The sequence below is a fragment of the Stylophora pistillata genome, chromosome 6 (genome assembly GCF_964205215.1).
Source record: "Stylophora pistillata chromosome 6, jaStyPist1.2, whole genome shotgun sequence".
Lineage (NCBI taxonomy): Eukaryota > Metazoa > Cnidaria > Anthozoa > Scleractinia > Pocilloporidae > Stylophora > Stylophora pistillata.
The window spans coordinates 7046022-7071218 of NC_142524.1; the positions used below are offsets into that span (position 1 = coordinate 7046022).

The following is a 25197-nucleotide window of genomic DNA, read 5'->3' on the forward strand; positions in this document are numbered from 1 at the left end:
ACTGTGTTTTTCGGCCAGGTATCTCAAAGGATATTAATGAAATTGCTTTCAACTGCGCCACTTGCATACAGTTTTCTAAACGCCAGCCAAAGGAACCCTTACACCCTCACTGTGTACCCAGTTTTCCTTGGCAAAAACTTGCCACCGATTTGTTCGACTACCAAGGCGCCCAATATCTGTTGGTAACAGATTATTACAGCAAGTACTCCATCGTGAGAAAGCTGAGCTCCACTACATCTACTACTCTCATTAACCATCTCAAGTCAATATTTGTAGAAAATCGGGTACCAGAAACCTGGATATCTGATAATGGCCCACAGCACAACAGTCAAGAATTTACAGCCTTTTGCAAGCAGTGGGGCATTGACCATGTGACAAGCTCACCACTGTATTCACAAAGGAACGACTTCGTAGAGTGGTCAGTCCAGAAAGTAAAGAACCTTTTACGAAAAGCACAAGCCTCGGAACAAGATCCATACTTAGCATTGCTGACATACCGGACCACACCCGTAGACAGCAACCTACCGTCACCTTCTCTGCTGTTGAACCGTAGAGCTTACCGCACACAACTGCCATGCAGTGGCCATCTCCAACGTTCACAAGCTTTTGATAGCCGCAGAGAGCAACTACAAAATCGACAGGACACCCAGAGAACCATTACGGCCGCCAAGGGACACATATGCTTCGACGACTAAATCAAGGTGAGCAAGTAGTCGTGTTCCAACCACAGACCAAGGAATGGATTCCCGCAGAGGTAAAGGAAGAGACCAGTAAACCAAGGTCTTACATAGTCAAGACAACGGGTGGGTCTGAGCTAAGACGCAACAGAGTCCAGCTGAAGCTTTTACCTTTCTAGAAAACACCACCTGTGGAGAACAGGTTATTAGCAACCAGGAGAGTACAGCCATGAGACAAAGCCCTTACCTCTTCAGACGTCATCGTCAGAATTACCTCAGGCGCCTGCCAAGTCACCGTTATCTTCCAACCAAGGCAGTGACAAGTTGCCTATGACAACAAGGAGTGGCCACATTGTAAAGGAGCCATCTAGACTAGACTTATAAGCTTTTTTTTGCTGTCTGAACACTGGTGAAGAAACACTCAGAGAAACACATATAAACTCTGTTTTTATTGTTATTTTTGTTGTTTCTGTTTTCTTTCCCTTTTTTTTGTTTGGCTGTTACTTTTTGTTAGAAACTTAGATTTCCGTTTTTAGCCTTTCTTAGGATGGAGATGTTACATTAGCTAAGCTTACGCAATGGTCCAGCGCATGCGCAGTGAAGAGACAAAGCACATGTTCGAGACACAAAGTTTATTTTCCTTGATCTGAGATAACTAAATAAAATTACCAAAAAGCTGCATATCCTTTTACAGTCATGATTGTGTACTTTTCTATTGCTAACAAACTGCAAAATGGTCAAACCATGTAATAACTTTTTTCAAGTAAATTATTTATTGTTTTCGTGTATCCAAACTAAACCCAAAACATTTTCAAATGCCTCCCTACAGAGGGTAATTCCTCACTCACATACACAAATTCATCGATAACAAAACAAAATAACTACCCCTGACAATTATTGTATCTGTAACAAGACAATGGTTATTCAAGAAAATCAAACCCATTAGTCCCGGGCTGGTTATTCCAAAAGCAACAACAATTAAAATTGTAACTGCAACAAGACAATGATTATAAAATTGTAACTGTAACAATGGTCATTTAAGTAAATCAAATCCATTAGTCCTGGGTTGGTTATTCTTAAAGCAATAAGGATTAAAGATTAAACTTGACTTAATTTTTCTCATATCAATTTGAACATTTCAAGCATATTATTTGTGTCACGGTTCAACACTAACGGTAGCCCACTAACCACAGACTAGTAGAAATTCAGTGGTTCAATTCAAGCAAGTGGTTCTCAATTTCTACTAGCCAGTTTGGCTTAAATTGTCATAACATCTAAAAACATCTAAGATGTCACTAGCCTAGTCACTAGGCCAGTCAATTGAAAAGTTAATGTCAGGCCCAGTGTGTGATATTTTTCATCCTATCTACTGAGGCTTGAATGAATGAGATTTTGTATCAATTGGATTTTTCATTCAGATGCGGAGCAACCTTTATGTCACTGAGAATTGTCTTCTTTCTCTTGGTTTCTGTCTCCTATAGAGAAGTGGCTGTTGAATACATCAAATTCATTCTGGTAGCCAAACACCTTACAAAATAAGAGAGAAGTTGCATAGACTGAAAAAGCCTTGTGCCACCATATTTGTTTGAAATTTTTGTCTTTTAAATCTCATGCTTCCTTTCTGTGTTTCTCTCGCATGTGGCCTGCTCCTTGTGCAAGGAAACTGGTACTTAAGCCACCTTAAATTTGCTCTTTTGTGAAATAATTTTTAACACTCAAATAGAAATGTTGTGTGTCAGTGTGGCCATATAAAATCATTTATATCAATTCTAAGTTCTCTGTCTCTGTGCAAAGGTAAACCACCACATTCTTCGAAACACATTATCCAAGTGTTGGACTTACCAGAAGAGACCACAAGCTCAACTAACCCGTGTGCCCCAAAATAATCAACTAAACATCAGTTTACTCTTTTTTCATACCGTGTTCATACATGTGGTGAAGTATGCCACAACAATTGTGACAAAATTCACCACACATCCAACAAGTGAATTTCTCTCTATCTAAAGATAGTTGTCTACACTTGTGTGTCTTCAAGCTCCTCCAATCCTCAAACCCTTTGCTGCAATAGCTACACTTGTGAGGCCAATTCCCATGGTATGATCTGTTATGCACTGTCAGGCTCCACTTTCCAGTATAGCATTTATCACAATGAGTACATTTGTAAGGTTTCTCACCACTGTGAACTCTGAGGTGTGTTTGCAAATGTCCTGCTTGTTTAAATGTTTTGTCACAATGAGTACATTTGTAAGGTTTCTGACCACTGTGAACTCTGAGGTGTTTTTGCAAATTTCCTGCATCATTAAATGTTTTGTCGCACTGAGTACATTTGTAAGGTTTCTCACCACTGTGAACTCTGAGGTGTCTTCGCAAATTTGTTGAATGATTAAATTTTTTGTCACAATGAGTACATTTATAAGGTTTCTCACCACTGTGAACTCTGAGGTGTGTTTGCAAATGTCCTGCTAGTTTAAATGTTTTGTCACAATGAGTACATTTGTAAGGTTTCTCACCACTGTGAACTCTGAAGTGTTTTTGCAAATTTCCTGGATCATTAAATGTTTTGTCACAATGAGTACATTTGTAAGGTTTCTCACCACTGTGAACTCTGAGGTGTCTTCGCAAATTTGTTGAATAATTAAATGTTTTGTCACAATGAGTACATTTGTAAGGTTTCTCACCACTGTGAACCCTGGCGTGTTCATGTAATGTGCGTTGATGCTTGAAGCTCTTCTCACACCGTGTACATTGATAAGGTTTCTCATTGCTATGAACCCTATGGTGTTGCTTTAACCCTTTGTGAATTTTGAAGCTCTTCTCACATTGTGTACATTTGTAGGGCCTTTCATCTCTGGGAGTTCCAAAATGTGTTGTCTTATTTCTTTTTGAGGGAAAGCAGTTTTCAGTATTGGCACAGCTGAGTTCATTCTTTCTTTTGCTCTGCCTCATTTTCACTCTGCTTGCCTTTTTTCACAAACTTCAAGACAAGAAATTGAACATAGTCAGGTAACATAGATAAAGACAATTTAATTGCTACTAGTTGACATCATTTTTTATTCAAACCTTGGACTGTATTAAGTTTGGGGATAAAAATATGTTTCTTTTATTTCCCTTATTTTCTCCCGTTGAACTCTCTTTTCAAAATTGGCATGTTATTTTGACAAAAGATAGAAATGTGTTTGCGCAACATTTTCCACTCATACACGGAAAGTATAGTGAACAAAACCGAAGATAAAAGTTCGCATTTGGCTTAAAATAATTTATTCTGGTTTTCTAAACATGCAACACTTGCAAATTCAACCTTTGATCCACTTATGTAACAAACTCTTATGTTCAAAAACAATTTGCAGCTTTTAATTTAATCGAACCATGATTTAACGAAATAAAGTGAATTGAGTGCAATTGTGTTCGATGAATTAATTATCCATTCAATTTGGTTCAATTGCCTACGCCAGGACAACCAGTACGGAGCTAGGGTAGGATGACTAAGATTACATACCATATAGTTCCACAGGAATCAAATAAACGACAACTCAAAAGGTAACAAAATTGAACTACACCCATCAATATGGCGGATTTACCAGGTTAGAACGGGAATGGAGAAAATTACCTTTTGTATGACGGCACAAAGTGTTCTCGCCACTGCAAAAACCATTGTTGCCTTCTCTTATTCAGATTTCCTTGAAGCTATGGAGAAGGTGGAAAATTTGGTGATCGTTAATCCTTGCTAACAATGAACAAACACTTGTTGAAATGCGATGAGATTTCCGTGCAGTTATTTGTTTTAAAGGAGAAGTACCCAAAGCGACGCGGCAGAAATGAAGTCACAATGACCCTTCCTCACCTAATCACGTTTCAGAAATGAATTTTCATCATCAACCCGACATGTGCACTTGCGAAAACATCGATTTTCTTGGCTTTGAGTTGATAAACAGCTTATAGAAGAAAACCAAACCATTTCTAACTGAATTCGATTTGAGACGCGGTCTCTGTAAGGTACAGTAACTAAACAGATTCTTTCGTTGGGCGCAAAGATGCCAAGACGATAGCTTCCATTTGGCGGGAAATAGGCTCGGATATTTGTCCGCGGACGTCATCTTTACCGAGATACGAACAGTTTTCCGAGACAGTGACGCCAGAGAAAAAGTGTGAGCTACTAGTATGAATTTACCAGCATATTTTTGCACCAAATGGAGACTACTGAGTTCAGCATCCTTCAGATGTTTTTGCAGCGAGCGAGAAAAATGTTTTGTTGCTTGGGTTTTTTCTGAGAAGTGTTCTCTGGTTCCAATTATGAACAAACAAACATGTCCATTCTCCTGTAACAACAGCAAAACGCTCTTATCTTGAATCAAATTTAAAAGCGGGCTTTTATCGAAGCGGACGTAAGATTTTAATATTGGGGCGTATCACTTGGGGTCTATCATCCGATATTCCCTAGTTTTATCAGGAGCCTATGTGATGGGCTCCTGGTTTTTCTCAGTCATGTGGTGCACTTAGAGCAATCGCGCGCGAGCAAAAACATTTGATCGATTGTCAATTCTGATATTTTTATCTCAGACACATTTTGATCCGACGGTGAAGAAAAGACACATCCCTACCTGTTTGGAAGAGGTAATAGTGGACTGAAGTGAACAAAGAAAACGAAAATAAACAGTACTACATTTGGTTCTCTGTCCGTTGCTTTTTTTATTTTGAAAGAAATAATTATCATTGATCTATGAATTTTCACAACTTTAAATAGCACAATGATTCCACTATTCTCTACGCAGAGGCCATTTTCTGGAACATTTTGCGGCATTCTTCGAGGTCGTCGCGATTCCTCAGTAGGAGTTGACGGGCAGCTGGAAGATTAGCGAACTTTTCAAAAAGCTCCAAGGAACTGGAGGAAGCTGGTTTGTAATAGTGCAGAAAATCATGTCGAACACTCTGAAGCAATCGAACAAAGAAAAACAAATTAACCTAGAACGAAAGCAGAGGGAACACCAATTGTCAAAAGGTCACAGGTTACAAACAGATCCTGTATTCGCAGAATGACAAACAGACAGAGAGACACAGACACACAGAAAGAGAAATAGACAAACGAAGACAGACAAACGACGAACAGGACAACCGACAGACAGACAGACAGACAGACAGACAGATAGTCAAACAGGAGAACAGACATACAGTCAGACAGAAAGATAAAGAGATAGACAAAAATGCAGGCAGATAGAAAGCTAAGCATACAGACACGCAAACAGATACTCAGAAAAGGCAAAAGACAGACAAACAGTCAAACAGAAGAACAGCTAGACATACAGTCAGGCAGACAAAAAGGCTCACGATCATACGGGGGAAATATTTATTTTAAATCAAGAAAAAGGTGAAACCTTCTGTAGATTTTACAGCAACCATTTTATTTAGTTAACCTGGTCTAAGGGTGTCGACAGAGCTCGCAAGACCCCTATGTGTTCATCCCAAACAGCTGTTTTTTGCTTCTGAGCCAAAGGTAAAATAACAAAAGAACCAAACAGAGGATCTCCAAAGGAGACCGCGGAGTACTGGGACAGAAGGGATGCGTACCTACAGGACACGAGGTCAAGGTCGTTAGTTCACTTTTTTCGTTTTAAAAATTTGATTGGAGAGTTGATAATAATAAAAAGTTATGTTAGAACACTGGAATTTCGTTCTTATTTCTATTTTATCTTTCGTGGAGAAATATGGAGATTAGAATTTGGCAAAGCTGATTTGCCAGAGCGAAACAACCATTCTTAACACTACACGCGGCCAAATGACAAACTGCCCTCTCTATAACGCTCCTTTTCGCGGGCCAAACAGCAGAGTGCGGGCTGTAAGTGGCATTTGCCGCCCTAATATATATTTTATTTTATGAATTTGTACGATTTGGCCTTGAGTATAGATAATAATGATAATCACATGACTTTTGTCGGGTATATAGTTTATTTGTGTTCCTCGTAACATCATTTGCACCCTCACTGCGCTCGGGCGCAAATGATGCTACTCGGGCCACAAACAAACTACATGCCCTCCAAAAGGGCTAGACCGCTGACCAGGATCAAACTGTTTTTAAAATGACTTTTTGAAGTTTTCGCGGACCCTTTTGGCCAATCATTGCAGGAACTTATCCCGGTTTCCAGAGTGGTAAAAGTATTGTTATTCCTCCAAAATGGAGGCTAGTTCTTGTCAAAGAGTGTTGGTCTCACCCCTCAAAAAGCGAAATAAACTTTATGTTATGAGAAACAGGAGCAGAAATACTGATGGCCCTCAACTACTTACAGGTCGTAGAAGGATGTAAGTCCGGGAATTGCAGAATTGAAATCAAGGTGAAGGAGACGTGAGGGGTTCGTGTAAATCTTCAAAATAGATGATAAATAGTTGTGAACGCCACTGTTCAGAAAAAGATCGTTTCCTATGAAAGTAAAAAAGGATGACGGTAAATTGCCTAGAGAGACAATACCGAATAAAGTTGAACCAGTAAATGATGGAAGTCTACAAAAGTTCTTCGAACTTGACAATTTCTATTTCGCGTATGGTTGCCAAAATTACAATTCATATCACACAAGGAAACTGCTGATTTTTAAGCCATCTCGTATTGCTGCGGACAATAGTTATCGTTTGTGCGCCTTCTCATTTTTAGCCCAAAATGGCGTCTTTGAAACCTATTGACTAGCCCATGCATACACTCTTCCAGTCTTCTATTTAAACAATAGAGTGTTTCTGTCGAGGAAGTATCGGCTGATAGTTGCCCCACGGAAATTTGATGTTCTTCAAACAAATATTTGCCTGAGAAGCGAAGCTTTCAGGGCAAATATGCTAGTTCGAGGGCAGCTATGCTAAATATGCTAAATATGCTAGTTCGAGGGAAAAACAAATATGCTACTTTAAAGAACATCAAATTTCCAAGGGGCAACTCTCAGACCGATAGTTCCGAGACATAAACACTGTATTGTTTTTATTGTTCATCACTAAATTCTATTCCGCGCCTACAGTTTTTCACAAATGTCAATAGTTCGCAACCGTACATTGGCTAAATAATACGTTATACCTGTCAAAATTGAAAAGTCACTGTTTTTCCGATCTGCCTAACTTCGCGGCCGTCAAACTATTCAAAACTTTTCACGGATGAGTACTATCAATCTCGGTAATTTCCACGGACGGGCACTCTCCATCCGAGTATTTACCGCGGGCGGGAACTATGGGCTGATAGTGTCTCTCCACGGATGGACACTATCGCCTTATGTGATCGATTTAAACCAATAAGAACCGGAGAAAATTTAGTGGTGAACTAAAGTTTCTCATATCAGCTGTCAACCCCTAAGACTGTACAAAGCAATCGAATAAAGGCTGCTCCAATTTTCGCATTGCGTGTGAAGTCTACCAAAATTCCTCAACCGTTAAAACATGAACTTACAGCTTGAGGAAAATCCATTCGGCACTCAAGAAATTTACTTCAAACATTTCTCTGTCCAAAAAAATCAGCTTAGTTTGTTCAGAGCAGGCGTTACCAAAGTAAAGTGCGTGACACTTAAACATCATAAGAGTCACGAAGTGCTACCTGTAAATCTAACCTGTCAAGAAAATGCACATGAGCCTGGCTATTCTTGATGCCATGGTAACGTGACGTAAACAGGAGGGCCGCCATTCCTCAAGCAAGAGAACCAGTTAAAATGCATTGGTTACTATGGAAACTGCAGATTCTGAGATGGTACCGATGCTCTCGCCCCTCATTTCACTGACAGAATAAATCTACAAACAATTCAATTCACAGAAGGAATGTCATCCGAGTCTTAGCAATAGAACCATTGCATAGTTTTGGTCTTCGGTTTGCATAAAATAAAACGGTTCCTATACATCTGCCCAACAAGTATTGATTGTTCAAGTACTACAAAATTAATCTATCAACTGTGTATTACATTCCAAGGTATTTGGGCTTCACTTTGTTAGAACTATACTCGTTATTTCAATTCAGAGTATCGTAAAACTAAAACTATAGAAATGGCAGCGATGCAAACTGACAAGCAACATATTATCCACCCTTCCCTCTCCCCACGAATTGCATACCTGGTGCGGGCGGGAAAACGCGAGTGTTTCAGTCATAATAATATACATGAAAAAATTTCTCAGTTCTGATTGGTGAAGATGAATGCAGTTTTCAGTTAATTCAATGCAGAAGAGAGTTAATTCAGTGCAGAAGAGAGTTAATTCAGTGCAAAGAAAGAAACAAACCAGATATTCTGATTGGTCAGAATGATTGGTCAATATCAATGTCAAGGTCAATGTGAAGGCCAATGTCACTTGCATGGTTTGAATAAATTATTTTTGCACGTGGTGCGCGCGCTCTTCTTCTGCTTAGTTATGAGAAGCTACCTCATATTTTTTATGTATATTATTAATAGATAATCACATGATTTTCTCGTGCAATGTGGAATAAATAAGCACTTGTAAATGTTTTCAAAGACCACAAATTGCACTCGCCCTACGGGCTCATGTAATTTTGTTAGTCTTTGAAAAAATTTATTAGTGCTTATTTGTTCTAAATTGCACTCGAAATCATGTGATTACCTATACAAATTGATTTCCGTCTTACCTTGGCTGAAAAGATGGCGCGCAATTCAACACAGAATTTGACAGCATAGCTCAACAAAATTCAGAGCGTATTGCACACCACGGACACTTAGCCAAGAATATCTGTATCGTGAAAAGGCAGAGAGAAGCGCAAACAGCTCACATCGCCACATAATGAGCTCGTGATATCGCCATTTGTTTAAACTTTTGCATCTTCACATTTTCCCAAGGAGCCGAAAGTTACAATTCAGCATAACACACAACTGTGAACGTTGATGAATACTCACACACTTATTGCCAGGTTGTACAGATCCACTATGGAAAGGAACATCCAGTCGGCGGGTTGAAGAGCACCTACACAGAAGGGCACCAGAAATCACTCAATATTACGCACCTAACGAAGGGCCATTGACCTGAGAGGGGTCCAGAAATGAGAATGAATAAAGTACACATCAACTGATTCCTCTTTTAAATGCAATAGCCAGCTAAACCAGCGCAAAAATGCACTTTTGCAACTTTGGCCATCTTATCCATTAGTAGCAGTTTTCCCAAATTTCCAACAGGAGGCAGTTTTGCCATTTCGCCACCACTGGCAATTTTGCCACTTTGGCCCCTATTGGCAGTTTTACCATTTTGGCCACAAGTAGCTGTTTTCCCGTTTTAGCCACTAATGGCAGTTTTGCAATTTTGGCCACTTGTAGCAGCTTTCCCATTTTAGCCACAAGTGACAATTTTGCCATTTAGCCACTAGTGGCAGTTTTGCCATTTTGGCCACTGGTGGCAGTTTTCCCATTTTAGCCACTAGTGCCAGTTTTACCATTTTGGGCACTCGTGACAGTTTTCCCATTTTAGCTACTAGTGGCAGTTTTGCCATTTTGGCCACTCGTGGCAGTTTTCCCGTTTTAGCTACTAGTGACAGTTTTGCCATTTTGGCCAGTAGTAGCAGTTTTGCCATTTTGGCCACAACTTGCAGTTTTCCCATTTTAGTCACTAGTGGCAGCTTTCTCATTTTGGTCACTTGTGACAGTTTTTCTATTTTGTCCATACTGTGGCAGTTTTGCCATTTTGGCCACTACTTGTAGTTTTCCCATGGTAGTCACTAGTGGCAGTTTTTCCAAGGTGGCCACTACTGCTACTTTAGTCACTACTGGCAGTTATGCCATTTTGGCACCTGGTGGCAATTTTGACATTGTGGCCACTAGTGGTAGCTTTGTCCTTTTGGCCACTTGTGACAGTTTGTCCATTTGTCCACTGGTGGCAGTTTTTCCATTTTGGCCACTAGTGGCAGTTTTGCCACTTTGGCCACTTGTGGCAGTTTTGTCATTTAAGCCATGAGTGGCAGTTTTGCCAATTTGGCCACTGCTTCCAGTTTTGCCATTCTGGTCAGTGGGTGGAAGTTTTGCCATTTCGACCACTAGTGGCAGTTTTTGCCATTTTGGCCACTAGTGGCATTTTTTCCATTACAGCCACTAGTGGCAGTTTTGCCATTTTGACCACTGGTGGCAGTTTTGCCATTTTGACCACTGGTGGCAGTTTTCCCATTTTAGGCATTAGCAGCAGTTTTTGTCATTTTGGCCACTACTGAAAGTTTTGCCATTTTAGCCACTTGTGGCAGTTTTATCATTTATTTCCAATTGGTTTCAGCTGAAGCCAACTCGCCATTTTTCTGCATGCCTCGGGGGCACATGCTTCAGCCCGTCACATTCTCCCTTTTCTCCAGCTTTCTCAAAGAAATCATCACGGCCGCCGGCTTAGATGCCACGAATCTCTCCCCGCATAGTTTCCGCCGAGGCGGCGTCACACACGCGTATCAGTCAGGGGTTCCTGACCACTTCATCAAGCTGCACGGGGACTGGTGCTCAGACGCTTATAAACTTTACCTGTCTTTGCCTGTGGCCACGCGCACCCGTGTCGCGGATGTTATGGCCAGCTCGCTCTTTAATACAGTGTAGTCAAGTTATCACTTTCTTTTTATTTATTCCTTTCTTGATCGTTTCTAATTTTCATTACTAGTGTTTTCTTTTCATCCCGTTTGGGCCCTTTTTTTAACATACTAATTTGGGGATTTTACTATTCTATATTTAAATGAAATTTTTCTGACCCAAACGTGTCTCTCATCGTAATCATATTGTCATGTTAAGAGAATAATTTAGAGGTTTGATTTCAAAAATCAAATTGCCATTTTAGCTACTTGTGGTAGTTTTGCCACTTTAGCCACTTGTGGCAGTTTTGCCATTTTAGCCACTTGTGGCAGTTTTGCCATCCATGTTAGACACTAGTGGTAGTTTTCCCAATTTTGCCACTACTGGCAGTTTTACCATTTTAGCCACTTGTGGCAGTTTTATTATTTTGGCCACTAGTGGATGTTGAGCCATTTTAACCACCACTGGTAGTTTTGAAATTTTGGCCACTAGAGGCAGTTTTACCATTTTGGGCATGCGTGGCTGTTTTGCCGTTTTAGCCACTAGTTGCACTTTTGCTATTTTCACTACTAGTCACAGCAGTTTTGCCAACTCCAGCACTGCTGGCAGTTTTGCCAATTTCGCCAGTAGTGGCAGTTTTGCCATCCATGTTAGACACTAGTGGTAGTTTTCCCAATTTTGCCACTACTGGCAGTTTTACCATTTTAGCCACTAGTGGCAGTTTTGCCATCCATGTTAGACACTAGTGGTAGCTTTTCCCAATTTTGCCACTACTGGCAGTTTTACCATTTTAGCCACTAGTGGCAGTTTTGCCACCCATGTTAGACACTAGTGGTAGTTTTCCCAATTTTGCCACTACTGGCAGTTTTACCATTTTAGCCACTAGTGGCAGTTTTGCCCTTTTAGCCAAAAGTGGCAATTTTTCCATTTTAGTTACTAGTGGCAATTTTACCATTTGGCCATTAGTGACAGTTTTACCATTTTGGCCACTAGTGGTAGTTTTGCAATTTCGGCCACAAGTGAGTGTTTTGCCATTTTAGCCACTAGTGGCAGATTTGCCGTTTTTGCCACAGCTGACGGTTTGGCCATTTTAGCCACTAATTGCACTTTTGCCATTTTGGCCACTAGTGGAAGTTTTTCTATTTAAGCCACTAGTGGCAGTTTTGGCATTTTGACCACTGGTGGCAGTTTTGCCACTTTAGCCATTAGCGGCAGTTTTGCCATTTTACCCACTGGTGGCAATTTTGCCATTTTGGCCACAGGTGACCGTTTTGCCATTTTAGCCACTAGTTGCACTTTTGCCATCTTGGCCACTAGCGGCAGTTTTGTTATTTTGGCCACTGGTGGTGTGAGATCATCCTTGTAGCCTGAGGTGAATAAATTAGCCACTCATGCACAGTTGACCTTTATGCCTTCATGTGATACAGACAGTGTAGCAAAGTAATGAAGTTGCCTCATTGTAATTTGCTCAATATGCATTTGAAAAACAGAATATCTGTGACGACAAAATATACCAAAATCGTCACTAAAACGTATATTGCTATATTCTTAGAATTTAATTAGATTACACAATTTGACATGTGTTGTACCAACTGAGATAACGTAATTGTCAAGTCAGTCGCACGCTGAGATAATAATTTGAGTTATGCGCCACAGAAATGAGAGCATTTTAGCTTAGTGTATAGCCTTTCCTTGAAAAAAAAATGGTTTTTAAAATAATGGGTCTTCGTTTTAGACCAGTGGGTCTTCGTTTTAGACCAGTGGGTCTTCGTTTTAGACCAGTGGGTCTTTCTTTTAGACCAGTGGGTCTTTGTTTTAGACCAGTGGGTCTTCGTTTTAGACCAGTGGGTCTTTCTTTTAGACCAGTGGGTCTTCGTTTTAGACCAGTGGGTCTTAGGTGTTAGGTCTTCGTTTTCGACACATCTCTGTAACTCTGTAAATAATAAGTGAGTGATGGACTTGTATATGACAAATAAATACCGCAGTGGAAATTCCATGCCGCACCCAGCAAGTATAAGCAAACTGGTGCAATTTTAGTAAGTATTCCCTTCACGATCAGTGAGGAATCAATGTTATACTGTGAATTTTTTTTCTCTCACCTCTATTTACCCCTCCTGTTCTGTGAAGCATCGCGTATGGTCTTATAAAGACGCAGTTACCCCAAACTGGGTTGTTGTGACTTTAAGCAAATAAACTTTAGCTTTCAGATACTGTTGTTTGCGTTATTTTTGTTCTTTGGTAATGATTTTCAAGCCATTTCATTGAGCATTAGCAGAGTTCTCATCCCATTCTAATTCTTCTTAGTGCAGGCATTACAGTGATGAGTCGAGCTCAGCTAAAACTCAACCAAATGGCCTAAAATTGCTATCAAAGAACAAAACGAAAGTAACACAAACAACACTATATAGAGGTTGAAGTTTATTTGCTTTATTATTTACAGAGTTACAGAGCCCTCAAGCACCTCCCTTGTGGAGCTACCAGGGTACATTGCCATCACTCCAAGAATTCCCCTCAGTGCACCAACATCACTTTTTTTTCATTGATTTTTCTTTTATTCACATAACTGATTTAGCTGAAAAGGGGGACTGCTCATAGTCTATAAACTCCCATGCACAGCTTTACGATATTATTCACTTACACAGAGCTTTAAGTCCCATGTTATTTATCTTAAATCAAGAAACTGAACATTTTCAAATCCACCCCTGCGGAAGGTATTCCTCACTTAACTAAACTAATTCAACAATGAAAAAACACAAATAACCACCATAGTATGGATACTTTACCTTGATGGCAACTGTAACAACACAATTCTTTTTTAAGTACCACTAAATCAAAACCCAGTAGCCCTGGTCTGGTTATTCTGTAGGCAATTACAGGACTTCAGGTTAAACTTGACTTCATCTTTCGCAAATCAGTTTTGATGTTGATAATCTCCACGGTTACATTGACCGACTATCAACTCAGTCTGAACTGAGTATCGACCAAGTATCAACTGAATATTAATGGAGTGTAAACCTAAGTATCAGCTGACTATTGACCAAGTGTTGATTGAGTGTTGACCGACCTACTGGTGGAGTATCCACCGACTCTTGACCAACATATTGACTGATCCTACAGAAACATGATCTGATTTGTTTATACCAAAAAAGAAAGACAAATAATATTAGTTTGAGGTGATAATAGAGTTGGTAGTTTAAACAGATACAAGCAAGTTTTGAATTTAGAAATTCAGCAAGACCTAAAAGAGTAGAATGCAAACAGTGAGTAAATTTACAATCATCATTAAAAAGAGAAAGGAATTTAGGCAAAACATGCAGTCACTCAGTACATGGTAAAATTCCACACCTTAGAAATATTGCTTATGGTTAACTATTCAACAGTGACTAAACTAAGCAGTTGAAGAAAACATGAACATCATATATATGCTAAATTATAGTATTACTTCTAAAAATGCTTTGATCTAAGAACAGTTATTGTAATAAAATAACAACAAACTCAAATGCAACATGATTATTTACTTCTCAGTTCCAAAACTAAGAGCAAAGCACCAGATTTTTCAGCACACATTATCAAGGTTATCCAAGGGCTGGACTCAACCGGAAGAGATATCAACCCTCAAAAACACTTTTGCTCCAGAAAGATTAAAAAATATCAGTTTACTCTTTTTTCATCCCATGCTCATACATATGGTGAAGTATGCCACAACAATTGTGACAAAATTCACCACACATCCAACACGTGAATTTCTCTCTATCTAAAGATAGTTGTCTACACTTGTGTCTCTTTAAGCTCCTCTGATCCTCAAACCCTTTGCTGCAATAGCTGCACTTGTGAGGCCAATTCCCATGGTATGATCTGTTATGCACTGTCAGGTTTGACTTTTCAGTAAAGCATTTGTCACAATGAGAACACTTGTAAGGTTTCTCACCACTGTGAACTCTGAGGTGTATTTTCAAATTTCCTGCTCCATTAAATGTTTTGTGACAATGAGTACATTTGTAAGGTTTCTCACCACTGTGAACTCTGAGGTGTCTTTTCAAATGTTCTGCTCGATTAAATGTTTTGTCACAATGAGTACATTTGTAAGGTTTCTCACCACTGTGAACTCTGAGGTGTCTTTTCAAAGTTCCTGCTTGATTAAATGTTTTGTCACAATGAGTACATTTGTAAGGTTTCTCACCACTGTGAACTCTGAGGTGTGTTTGCAAATTTCCTGCTTGATTAAATGTTTTGTCACAATGAGTACATTTGTAAGGTTTCTCACCACTGTGAACTCTGAGGTGTCTTTGGAAATTTGATGGATGATTAAATGTTTTCTCGCACTGCATACATTTGTAGGGTTTGTCACCACTATGAACCATGGTGTGTTGATGTAACCCCTGTTGATACTTGAAGCTCTTCTCACACTGTGTACATTGATAAGGTTTCTCATCGCTATGAACCCTGTGGTGTTGGTTTAATGGTCTTTGATTTTTGAAGCTCTTCTCACATTGTGTACATTTGTAAGGCCTTTCATCTCTGGGAGTTCCAAAATGTGTTGTCTGATTTCTTTTTGAGTGAAAGCAGATGTCAGTATTGGCACATTTGAGTACACTCCTTTTGCTATGCCTCATTTTTACTCTCCTTGCCTTTCCTCACAAACTTCAAAAAGAGAAATTGAACATAGTTAGGTAATATAGATAAAGACATTTTAATTGCTGATTTAATCAAGCCTGACATCATTGTCATTTAAACCTTGGACTGTATCGGACTCAAATGTATTTCCTTTATTTCCCTCATTTTTTCCCACTCAACTCTGATTTCAAAGTTGGCATGTTATTTTGAAAATAAAGGGTGTTTGTTTGTGGGTCTTCCATTGCAATATAATTAAAAAAACGTTTTTTAATTATATTGCATGTTTTGTCACAAGTTGAAAGATTAAAATTGGATTTGGATATTTTTTCCATGAAATGATAACAAGATCCTTTTATACAAAGAAAATAAAGGGACTTTCGTTTCTTAGTCTTTGTTTTCAAGCTTCTTCTTTTTTGCTACAACCATCCCAGACTATCTATAGAGAGGGTCTGCTATACTCCTTTGTAAAACTCAGTAACGTAAAAATACTTCGCTTTCTCATGCATCACAAATACTATCCAAAAGTCTTTCCTATTAAAGCAAAATTCAAGACAATTGCGTTGATTCAATACTTTACTCTTTCTAGTGAGTAGTCTTGACCAGAGAGGACATCATATCTTATTTGTTGAAGAACCACTCGTGGTCTGTTTTATAACTTTTATCAATTTATATGAAGTCCACATACAGTCAAAACCCTGATCAAAACCTACCAGAGCCATTCCACATTAATGCATACATTTTCAAAACAATAAAGTAGCTAGAAATTAATCGCACAAAACAAAAATGGTCCTCGAATCACATTTAACTTAGGGCTATTCCACATGAGACATGAAAATTTGACAGATTTTCAAATTCAAAATATGAGAGCCAAACTTACTTTTAATGAAAGCTTATGTATAGTTCTATAAGAATCCAAAACTAGATTGGCAGTAGTGGCCACGCCCAGGTTGTGTGATGCCATTGTTTTTTAGGGTTTTTATTAACCGAATAAGCCATTTTACATACCAATATCTAAATTGCTATATCTCAAAGAATATGATTGCCATGAATCAGATTTTGAGATCTTAACTACCCACTAGGATGAGCCTTTCAATGCCAAAAGAAAAAAATTCTTGAACATTAATTCCTCAGACGTACAAAGACATAAAAAGTCTTGTGGATGTGACCAGGGTATGATTCAGAGCAACATTTATTTAATTTCTATGTAGGTTCTCAACTGTTTCAGGTCTTATTTATGCTGCTCTTATTGTTAAGTATTATGATAATTTTGACACCCCAGCTTGCTCAAATTTGTCAACTATTTAAGAGATATCGGGTTGCGGACGTGACCGTTGCGGACATGACACATTTGTAAAAACCCAGAAAACCTCATAAAATTTTCAAACACGAGAAGATATGTTGATATCTAATGACAGCAAATGATAATTATAGACATATTATGATATATGTAAGGCTATCACTTTTTTACAATTTTCCAAAAATATATAAATGCCCTTTGACGTACAAAATGACCTAGATCCTCAAAGTTTTTATATTTTATTTGTTATTTATTTCCCAATTTACTGATAAAAGCAATAAAAACAGCATTTTTACTTCAGTGGCATTACTCTGAACGTTATTAGTGGTGAATGAAAAGCTCTTTCTTTAACATCCCCAAAATGTCACCTCCACAACAAATTTTGGTCATGTCCACAACACAACATTTTTATTCTTTATATATATTATGTTATTTATTTCCCAATTTACAGATAAAAGTAATAAAAATAGCATTTTTAATTCAATGGCACATTACTCTGAACGGTATTAGGGGTGAATGAAAAGCTCTTTCCTGAACATCCCCAAAATGTCACGTCCACAACAAATTTTGGTCACGTCCGCAACACAACATTTTTGTTAATAAATCCATGGTAACAAGTAATTTCTATAATATCTTTTCAGATTTATGAAGCCCAATTACTATTGCATTTAGTTAGTATATGCAGTTTTTTTAAAAGGTTTTCAATTCACAGGAAATTTGAAGTAACCAAAAGCAATTCAAATCAATGGTAGTTTTAGGAGTCACATCCGCAACACACTTTGAAAAATTATTTTCTCTGGATCTCTAAGAGATAGTCAAAATGTTTTCTGGCAAAATAAAAGGTACTTCAGGGGTAATTTTATGACATGACTCAATTCAATTCAAATAGTGTGGATCTGACTTTAGGAGACATTTAATACCCAAATTTTGCCTCTAAATGTCACGTCCGCAACGTGGAATTGACCCTTAGCTTTTTATTGATAGGTCACGTTTAAATAGAAAAATTTGTTCACGTGAACATGAAAAGATATTATCATCTTTACTCACAATTAACGAATAAAAAACATAAAATCACAATTGACGAGGAAAAGTCATCGCTCAGTCACGCTTCACGTAAAAAGTATAGGGGACCTCTATAGATATTAACCTGAAGATGGGGTCAATCAAGACCCAAAAGAGGCTGAGTGGGGGATAATATGAAATATTATTCCAGGAACTACAACATCAACACAGATTTCTTCATCAATAACCTAAACACTCAAAAAAAAATTTCAATAGAAATGATTCTTATCGATCATCTTCCATTCAGTTGTTCTTTGAAGATGAACACATTCCTGTAGATGTCACTATGTAGTGTTGGTTGTACAACCGAAGGTACAAGTTCTCATTTGGCTTGAAATAATTGATCCTAGTCCTTTGAACGTGTAAAACTTGACAAATTCAAGCTTTGATCTAGTATGTAACAAACTCTCACGCTCGAAAACAGTTTGCAGCTTTTCATTCATCGAACTGTGAGCGAACGAAAATCCAATTCAATCAATGAATTGAATCCAACTGTGCTTGATTGATTATCCATTCGAATTGGTTCAACTAACCGCGCCAGGACTACTAATATTACGCTTAGGTAGAGTGAGTTAGAGTACCTACCTTGTAGCTCCACGAGAAATAAATAAAAGACAAGTTTACAGCGAAGAGAATTGAAAATATGCACCCTGGCCATAAAATATAACGGATCAAATAATCAACGCGGGAGAGGAGCAAATTATCTTTTGTATGATAGCACAAAGTGTCCGCATCTTTGAAACAAACACGCCAGGGGAGTTAACACACATAGTTTTTCTTTCGTGTTGTCTCATTTTTTAATTAATGATTCGGTGATTATTATAACTGTTAGGAAATCACAGGAGTTTGCGATCCTTTCTTCTTTCTAGCAATGAACAAAGAATTGTGGAAACAGGGCAAGATTTCCAAACAATTGGTTCGTTTCATTTAAAAAGTACCCAAGTGACATGAAAACATCCAAATGACAATAACTCTCACAAACCCAATCGATCGGGACACTATAGAGTTATTAGATTCAGAACTCAGCTTTGCTTGACAACTAATGACATAATTCATACAAATGACCTTTCACATTTAATCCATGAATGATCCATACAGAACCACCTAATGTAACTAACCAATCAGGACCAACTTAGGGCAGTTGAGTCCTATAGCCAATAACATCACATAGAAACTGACCAAACAGGTTACATAAACCAGGCTTAGCACAATTCCCCTTGTGACAGCTCTTCACCTGACTCTGATGATGGCTTCTCAGGAGTATTTTCACCTGTCCAGCCCTGCAGTCAAGTACATCATCTTTTAGCAATACCTGAAGTATCCGTATATTCCCCTTCACTATTTCCCATCCCTTGATTTTTTCAACTCAAACTCCTTTACTGCTATAACCCATAATGGTCATACCAAGCCTGTAATTGTAGGCGTTTATCGCATAGAGGACATCGAGGTACTAAATCTGACACCAGACCCATATAACTGATTCCAATACGATTTAATCTGATATCAAACACGTCAAACTAAAACACAAACAAGAAAACCTAGTCTAAGCGACATTACATGGAGCTACACTAAAACAATAATTATTACATAACAACACAAAGGTCGAGCGCATAAACCCTAACAATAATCGTTCAAATAATAAACGACAACAAGGTGAGAGAAAAATACTTACCAATTGTCCTCTGTACGCCTCATTAACAAGAAGTCGCAAATGATTGCAGATAACTTTATCGCAGATAACTCTATCACACAAAACTTGCATCGACTCTCCTATTAGCGACAGCGCATGAGCCCACAGTGCACGAGGTCGCAATAATGTCTCACTAAAACCTAAATGATAGTTACAGAGCCTCCTTTGTTATTCTAATAAATTAACTTACAAATCATGATTATATGATTCTCTACTTTGCTATTGCTAACAAACTGCAAAATAGTCAAACCATGTAATAACTCTATTCAACTAACTTATTTATTTGTTTTCATGCAGCCAAACCAAACCCCAAACATTTTCAATTGCCTTCCTACAGAGGGTACTTTTCACTAACATACAAAAATTAATCAATAACAAAACAAAGTAACTACCCCTGACAATTATTGTATCTGTAACAAGACAATAGTTATACAAGAAAATCAAACCCATTAGTCCTGGGTTGATTGTTCCAAAAGCAACAAGAATTAAAATTGCAACTGCAACAAGACAATGATTATAAAATTGTAACTGTAACAAGGAAATGGTCATGCATTTAAGTAAATCAACCCCATTAGTCGTGGGTTCGTTATTCCAAAAGTGATAAGGATTAACTTAAGTTTTCTCACATCAATTTGAACATTTCAACCATATTGTTTGTGTGATAATATTTTCCATGCTACCTACTGACCACCTACTGAGGCTTAAATGAATGAGATTTTGTATCAATTGGATTTTCCATTCAGATGCGGAGCAACATTTATCTCACTGAGAATTGTCTTCTTTCTCTTGGTTTCTGTCTCCTATAGAGAACTGGCTGTTGAAAACATCAAATTCACTCTGGTAGGCAAACACCTTACAAAATAAGAGAGAAGTTCCAATGACTGAAAAAAGCCTTGTGCCACCATATTTGTTTGGAATTTTTGTCTTTTAAATCTCGTGCTTCCTTTCTGTGTTTCTCTCACATGTGGCCTGCTCCTCGTGCAAGGAAACTGGTACTTAAGCCACCTTATATTTGCTCTTTTGTGAAATAATTTTTAACACTCATAGAAATGTAGCGTGTCAGTGTGGCCATATAAAATCATTTATATCAGTTCTAAATTCTCTCTGTCTCTGTGCAAAAGGAAACCACCACATTCTTCCAAACACATTATCCAAGTGTTGGACTTACCAGAAGAGACCACATGCTTAATTAACCCATGTCCCCCAAAATAATAGACTAAACATCAGTTTACCCTTTTTTCATACCGTGTTCATACATGTGGTGAAGTATGCCACAACAATTGTGACAAAATTCACCACACATCCAACAAGTGAATTTCTCTCTATCTAAAGATAGTTGTCTACACTTGTGTTTCTTTAAGCTCCTCCGATCCTCAAACCCTTTGCTGCAATACCTGCACTTGTGAGGCCAATTCCCATGGTACGATCTGTTATGCATCGTCAGGTTCCACTTTCTAGTATAGCATATATCACAATGAGTACACTTGTAAGGTTTCTCACCACTGTGAACTCTGAGGTGTCTTTACAAATGTCCTGCTTGTTTAAATGTTTTGTCACAATGAGTACATTTGTAAGGTTTCTCACCACTGTGAACTCTGAGGTGTGTTTGCAAATTTTCTGCATTATTAAATGTTCTGTCACAGTGAGTACATTTATATGGTTTCTCAAAACTGTGAACTCTGAGGTGTCTTTGCAAAGTTCCTGATTGATTAAATGTCTTGTCGCAATGAGTACATTTGTAAGGTTTCTCACCACTGTGAACTCTGAGGTGTCTTTGGAAATTTGATGGATGATTAAATGTTTTCTCACACTGCATACATTTGTAAGGTTTCTCACCACTGTGAACTCTAAGGTGTCTTCGGAAAGTTGATAAATGATTAAATGTTTTCTCACACTGCATACATTTGTAGGGTTTGTCAACACTATGAACCCTAGTGTGTTGATGTAACACGCGCTGATGCTTGAAGCTCTTCTCACACTGTGTACATTGATAAGGTTTCTCATAGCTATGAACCCTGTTGTGTTGCTTTAACCCTCTTTGATTTTTGAAGCTCTTCTCACATTGTGTACATTTGTAAGGCCTTTCATCTCTGTGAGTTCCAAAATGTGTTGTCTGATTTGTTTTTGAGTGAAAGCAGTTTTCAGTATTGGCACATCTGAGTCCATTCCTTCTTTTGCTCTGCCTCATTTTCACTCTACTTGCCTTTTCTCACAAACTTTAAGACAAGAAATTGAACATAGTCAGGTAACATAGATAAAGACATTTCAATTGCTACTGGTTGACATCAATTTTTTATTCAAACCTTGGACGGTATTAAGTTTTGGGGATCAAAATATATTTCTTTTATTCCCCTTATTTTCTCCTGTTGAACTCTCTTTTCAAAACTGCCATGTTATTTTGATAAAAGATAGAAATGTGTTTGCGCAATATTTTCCACTCATTCACGGAAAGTATAGGGAACAAAACCGAAGATAAAAGTTCCAATTTGGCTTAAAATAGTTTATTCCGGTTTTTAAACATCCAAAACTTGCAAATTCAACCTTTGATCCACTTATGTAACAAACTCTCGCATTCAAAAACAATTTGCAGCTTTTAATTTAATCGAACCATGATTTAACGAAATAAAGTGAATTGAGTGTAATTGTGTTCGATTAATTAATCATCCTTTCAATTTGGTTCAATTGCCTACGCCAGGACAACTAGTACGGAGCTACAGTAGGGTGAATAAGATTACATACCTTATAGTTCCACAGGAATCAAATTAAACCACAAGTCAAAAGATAACAAAATTTTAATAGCTGATTTAATCAAGCTTGACATCATTGTCAATTACACCTTGGACTGTATTATTAAGTATTGCACATTTTGTCACAAGTTTAAAAATTAAAATTGGATTTCGATATTTTCAGAATGAAACCATAACAAGATCTTGTTATAAAAGAAAATAAAGAGGCTTTCGTATCTTCGTTTTTGCTACAATAGAGAGGGTCTCCTATACTCGTTTTTAAAACTCAGTAATGTAAAAATATTTAGCTTTCTCATGCACCACGAATACTATTTAAAAGTCTTTCATATTAGTGCAAAATTCAAGACAATCGCGTTGATTAAATACTTTACTTTTATTAGTTAGTAGTCTTGACCAGAGGGGAGATCATGTCTTATTTGTTCAAGAACCACTTGTGGTCTGTTTTATAACTTTTATCAATCCATATGAAGTCTATGTATAGTCAAAACGCTGATCAAAACCTACCAGAGCCATTTGAGAACAATGGATACATTTTCAAAACAATAAAATAGTTGGAAATTCATTGCACAAAACAAAATGATTAATGAATCACATTAAACTCAGCTCTTTATTGATGGCTGATAGTTTCGAAAGAAACTGTTTGGGGCTGCGTTGGTGGGAGTAACGAAATAATTTGGATATATCAACAAAGTTGAAATGGTAAATTGGCCACCGTAATGATTACAAAAGCTGACGTTTCGAGCGTTAGCCCTTCATCGGACCGACGAAGGGCTAACGCTCGAAATTGGTAAATTGGCCATTACGGTGGCCAATTTACCATTTCAACTTTGTTGAGATATCCAAATTATTTCTTTATTGATGGGTCATGTTTAAACAAAAAAAATTTTTCATGTCAACTTGAAAAGATATTATCATCTTTAATCACAATTCATGAATAAAAGAAATCAAATCACGATTCACAAGAAAAAATAATCTCTCAGTCATCCTCCACGTAAAAAGTATAGGGGACCCACTATAAATTTTAGCCTCAAGATGAGAGTGGTCATCACTTATTCAATCAAGACCCAAAAGAGGCTAAGTGGCAAACATGTGAGATATTTTTCCAAGAACTACAACATCAACACAGATTAATAGTCCTTTTTACAGTTCTGGGCTTGGTGGCCAAGCCTTTGAACAGGAGTGAGGCTGAGGGTGACCCTGTTGTGATAGAGACCTGTATCTAGTTAGCAAGATAACAAAGAAATTTGCATTTGAAAAGCAGCAACATCACTATCATAACAAGGTCACCCTTAGCCTCACTCCTGTTCAAAGGCTTGGCCACCAAGCCCACAACAGTAAAAAGGATTAGTATACACTAAAACAGCGGATAGCGTTGAAGGCGCGCTCTGATTGGCTAATCAAACTCGGAATATCCTTTGCTATTTACCTCCGAGCAACTCGGGAAAAAATGGCGTCCCAGTTTGCATCCGTGACAAACGAAGAAATCACTCAAATTAACGACGTTGGTGTATATTATCTCACTGTTTTAGTATATACTAAAACAACTATTCACCTCAGCGTCGGTGGTTAGCAGTGGATTTACCTCGCCGCTTCGCGGCTCGGTAAATATCCACTACTAACCACCTCCACTTTGGTGAATAGTTGTTAACTATTCATCAATAACCTAAACACTAAAAAAATATATTAGATAGAAATGATTCTTATCGAAGATCTTCCATCCAGTTACTCTTTGAAGATGAACACATTCGTTTAAGCGACATTCATGTAGAGCCAACGTTTGTGAATATATGAAAGTCATATATTCGAACTTACTGCGAAGATCGCTCTCAGTTATACCCCTTCAGGAAGAGTGTTAGTCATACAACCGAAGATGCAAGTTCTAACTTGGCTTAAAATAATTGATCCTAGTCCTCTAAACGTGTAAAAATTGGCAATTTCAAGCTTTGATCTACTATGTGACAAACTCTCATGCACGAAAACAGTTTGCAGCTTTCAATTAATCGAACTGTGAGCGAACGAAATCCAACTCAGTCAATGAATTGAGTCCAACTGTGCTTGATTGATTATCCCCTCCATTTGGTTCGACTACCCACGCCAGGACTACTAGCATTACGCTTAGGTAGAGTGAATTAGAGTACGTACCTTATAGTTCCACAAGAATTAAAGAAAAGACAAGTTACAGCGAAAATACACCCTTGGCCCTGACCGGCGGTTACCGCGGGAACAGAGCGAATTACGTCTTGTATGGTAGCAGAAAGCGTCCGCATCTTTGCAACAAAACACTGGGGGAATAAACATGCTTAGTTTTTCTTTAATCTTGCCTCGTTTTTTCAGTAATGATTCAGTAATAATTATAACTATTGGGAAAGGACAGGAGTTTGCAATCCTTTGTACTTGCTAACAATGAACAAAGAATTGTTGGAATAGGACAAGATTTCCAATTGATTAGTTTTATATAAGAAGTACTCCAAGCGACTCGGAAAGATCCAAGTAACAATAAAACTCACGAACCCAATCGATCAAGACACTACAGACTCACCAGACTTGGGACTTGGCTCGGCTAACAGCTAATGAGAACATTCATAGAAACTACTTTTAACAACATTTTTTCCAAAAACAAACC

General features: G+C 38.0%; 1 protein-coding gene across 1 annotated transcript; it reads right to left on the reverse strand.

Moving 5' to 3' along the window:
* Nucleotides 1-1294: 1294 nt before the first annotated feature.
* Nucleotides 1295-24832, reverse strand: LOC148728021 (uncharacterized). Its single transcript, XM_088724906.1, has 6 exons — nt 24717-24832; nt 18723-22043; nt 14825-15805; nt 6086-6239; nt 5276-5299; nt 1295-3638 (listed from the first exon to the last, which is right to left on the reverse strand). Exons 3-6 carry the CDS (start codon nt 15775-15777, stop codon nt 2580-2582), a joined length of 2190 nt encoding a protein of 729 aa, XP_088581032.1. The 5' UTR covers nt 15778-15805; nt 18723-22043; nt 24717-24832; the 3' UTR covers nt 1295-2579.
* Nucleotides 24833-25197: the final 365 nt, after the last annotated feature.

Coding starts and splice junctions, on each gene's coding strand:
- LOC148728021 (XM_088724906.1), bottom strand. CDS start 15,777: ATGAGGCATAGCAAAAGGAGTGTACTCAAATGTGCCAATACTGACATC. Junction 6,240..14,824: donor GAGCATGGGATGAAAAAAGA/GTAAACTGATAT, acceptor CGTGTCCTGTAG/GTACGCATCCCTTCTGTCCC. Junction 5,300..6,085: donor TGTCGACACCCTTAGACCAG/GTTAACTAAATA, acceptor TGTTCACTTCAG/TCCACTATTACCTCTTCCAA.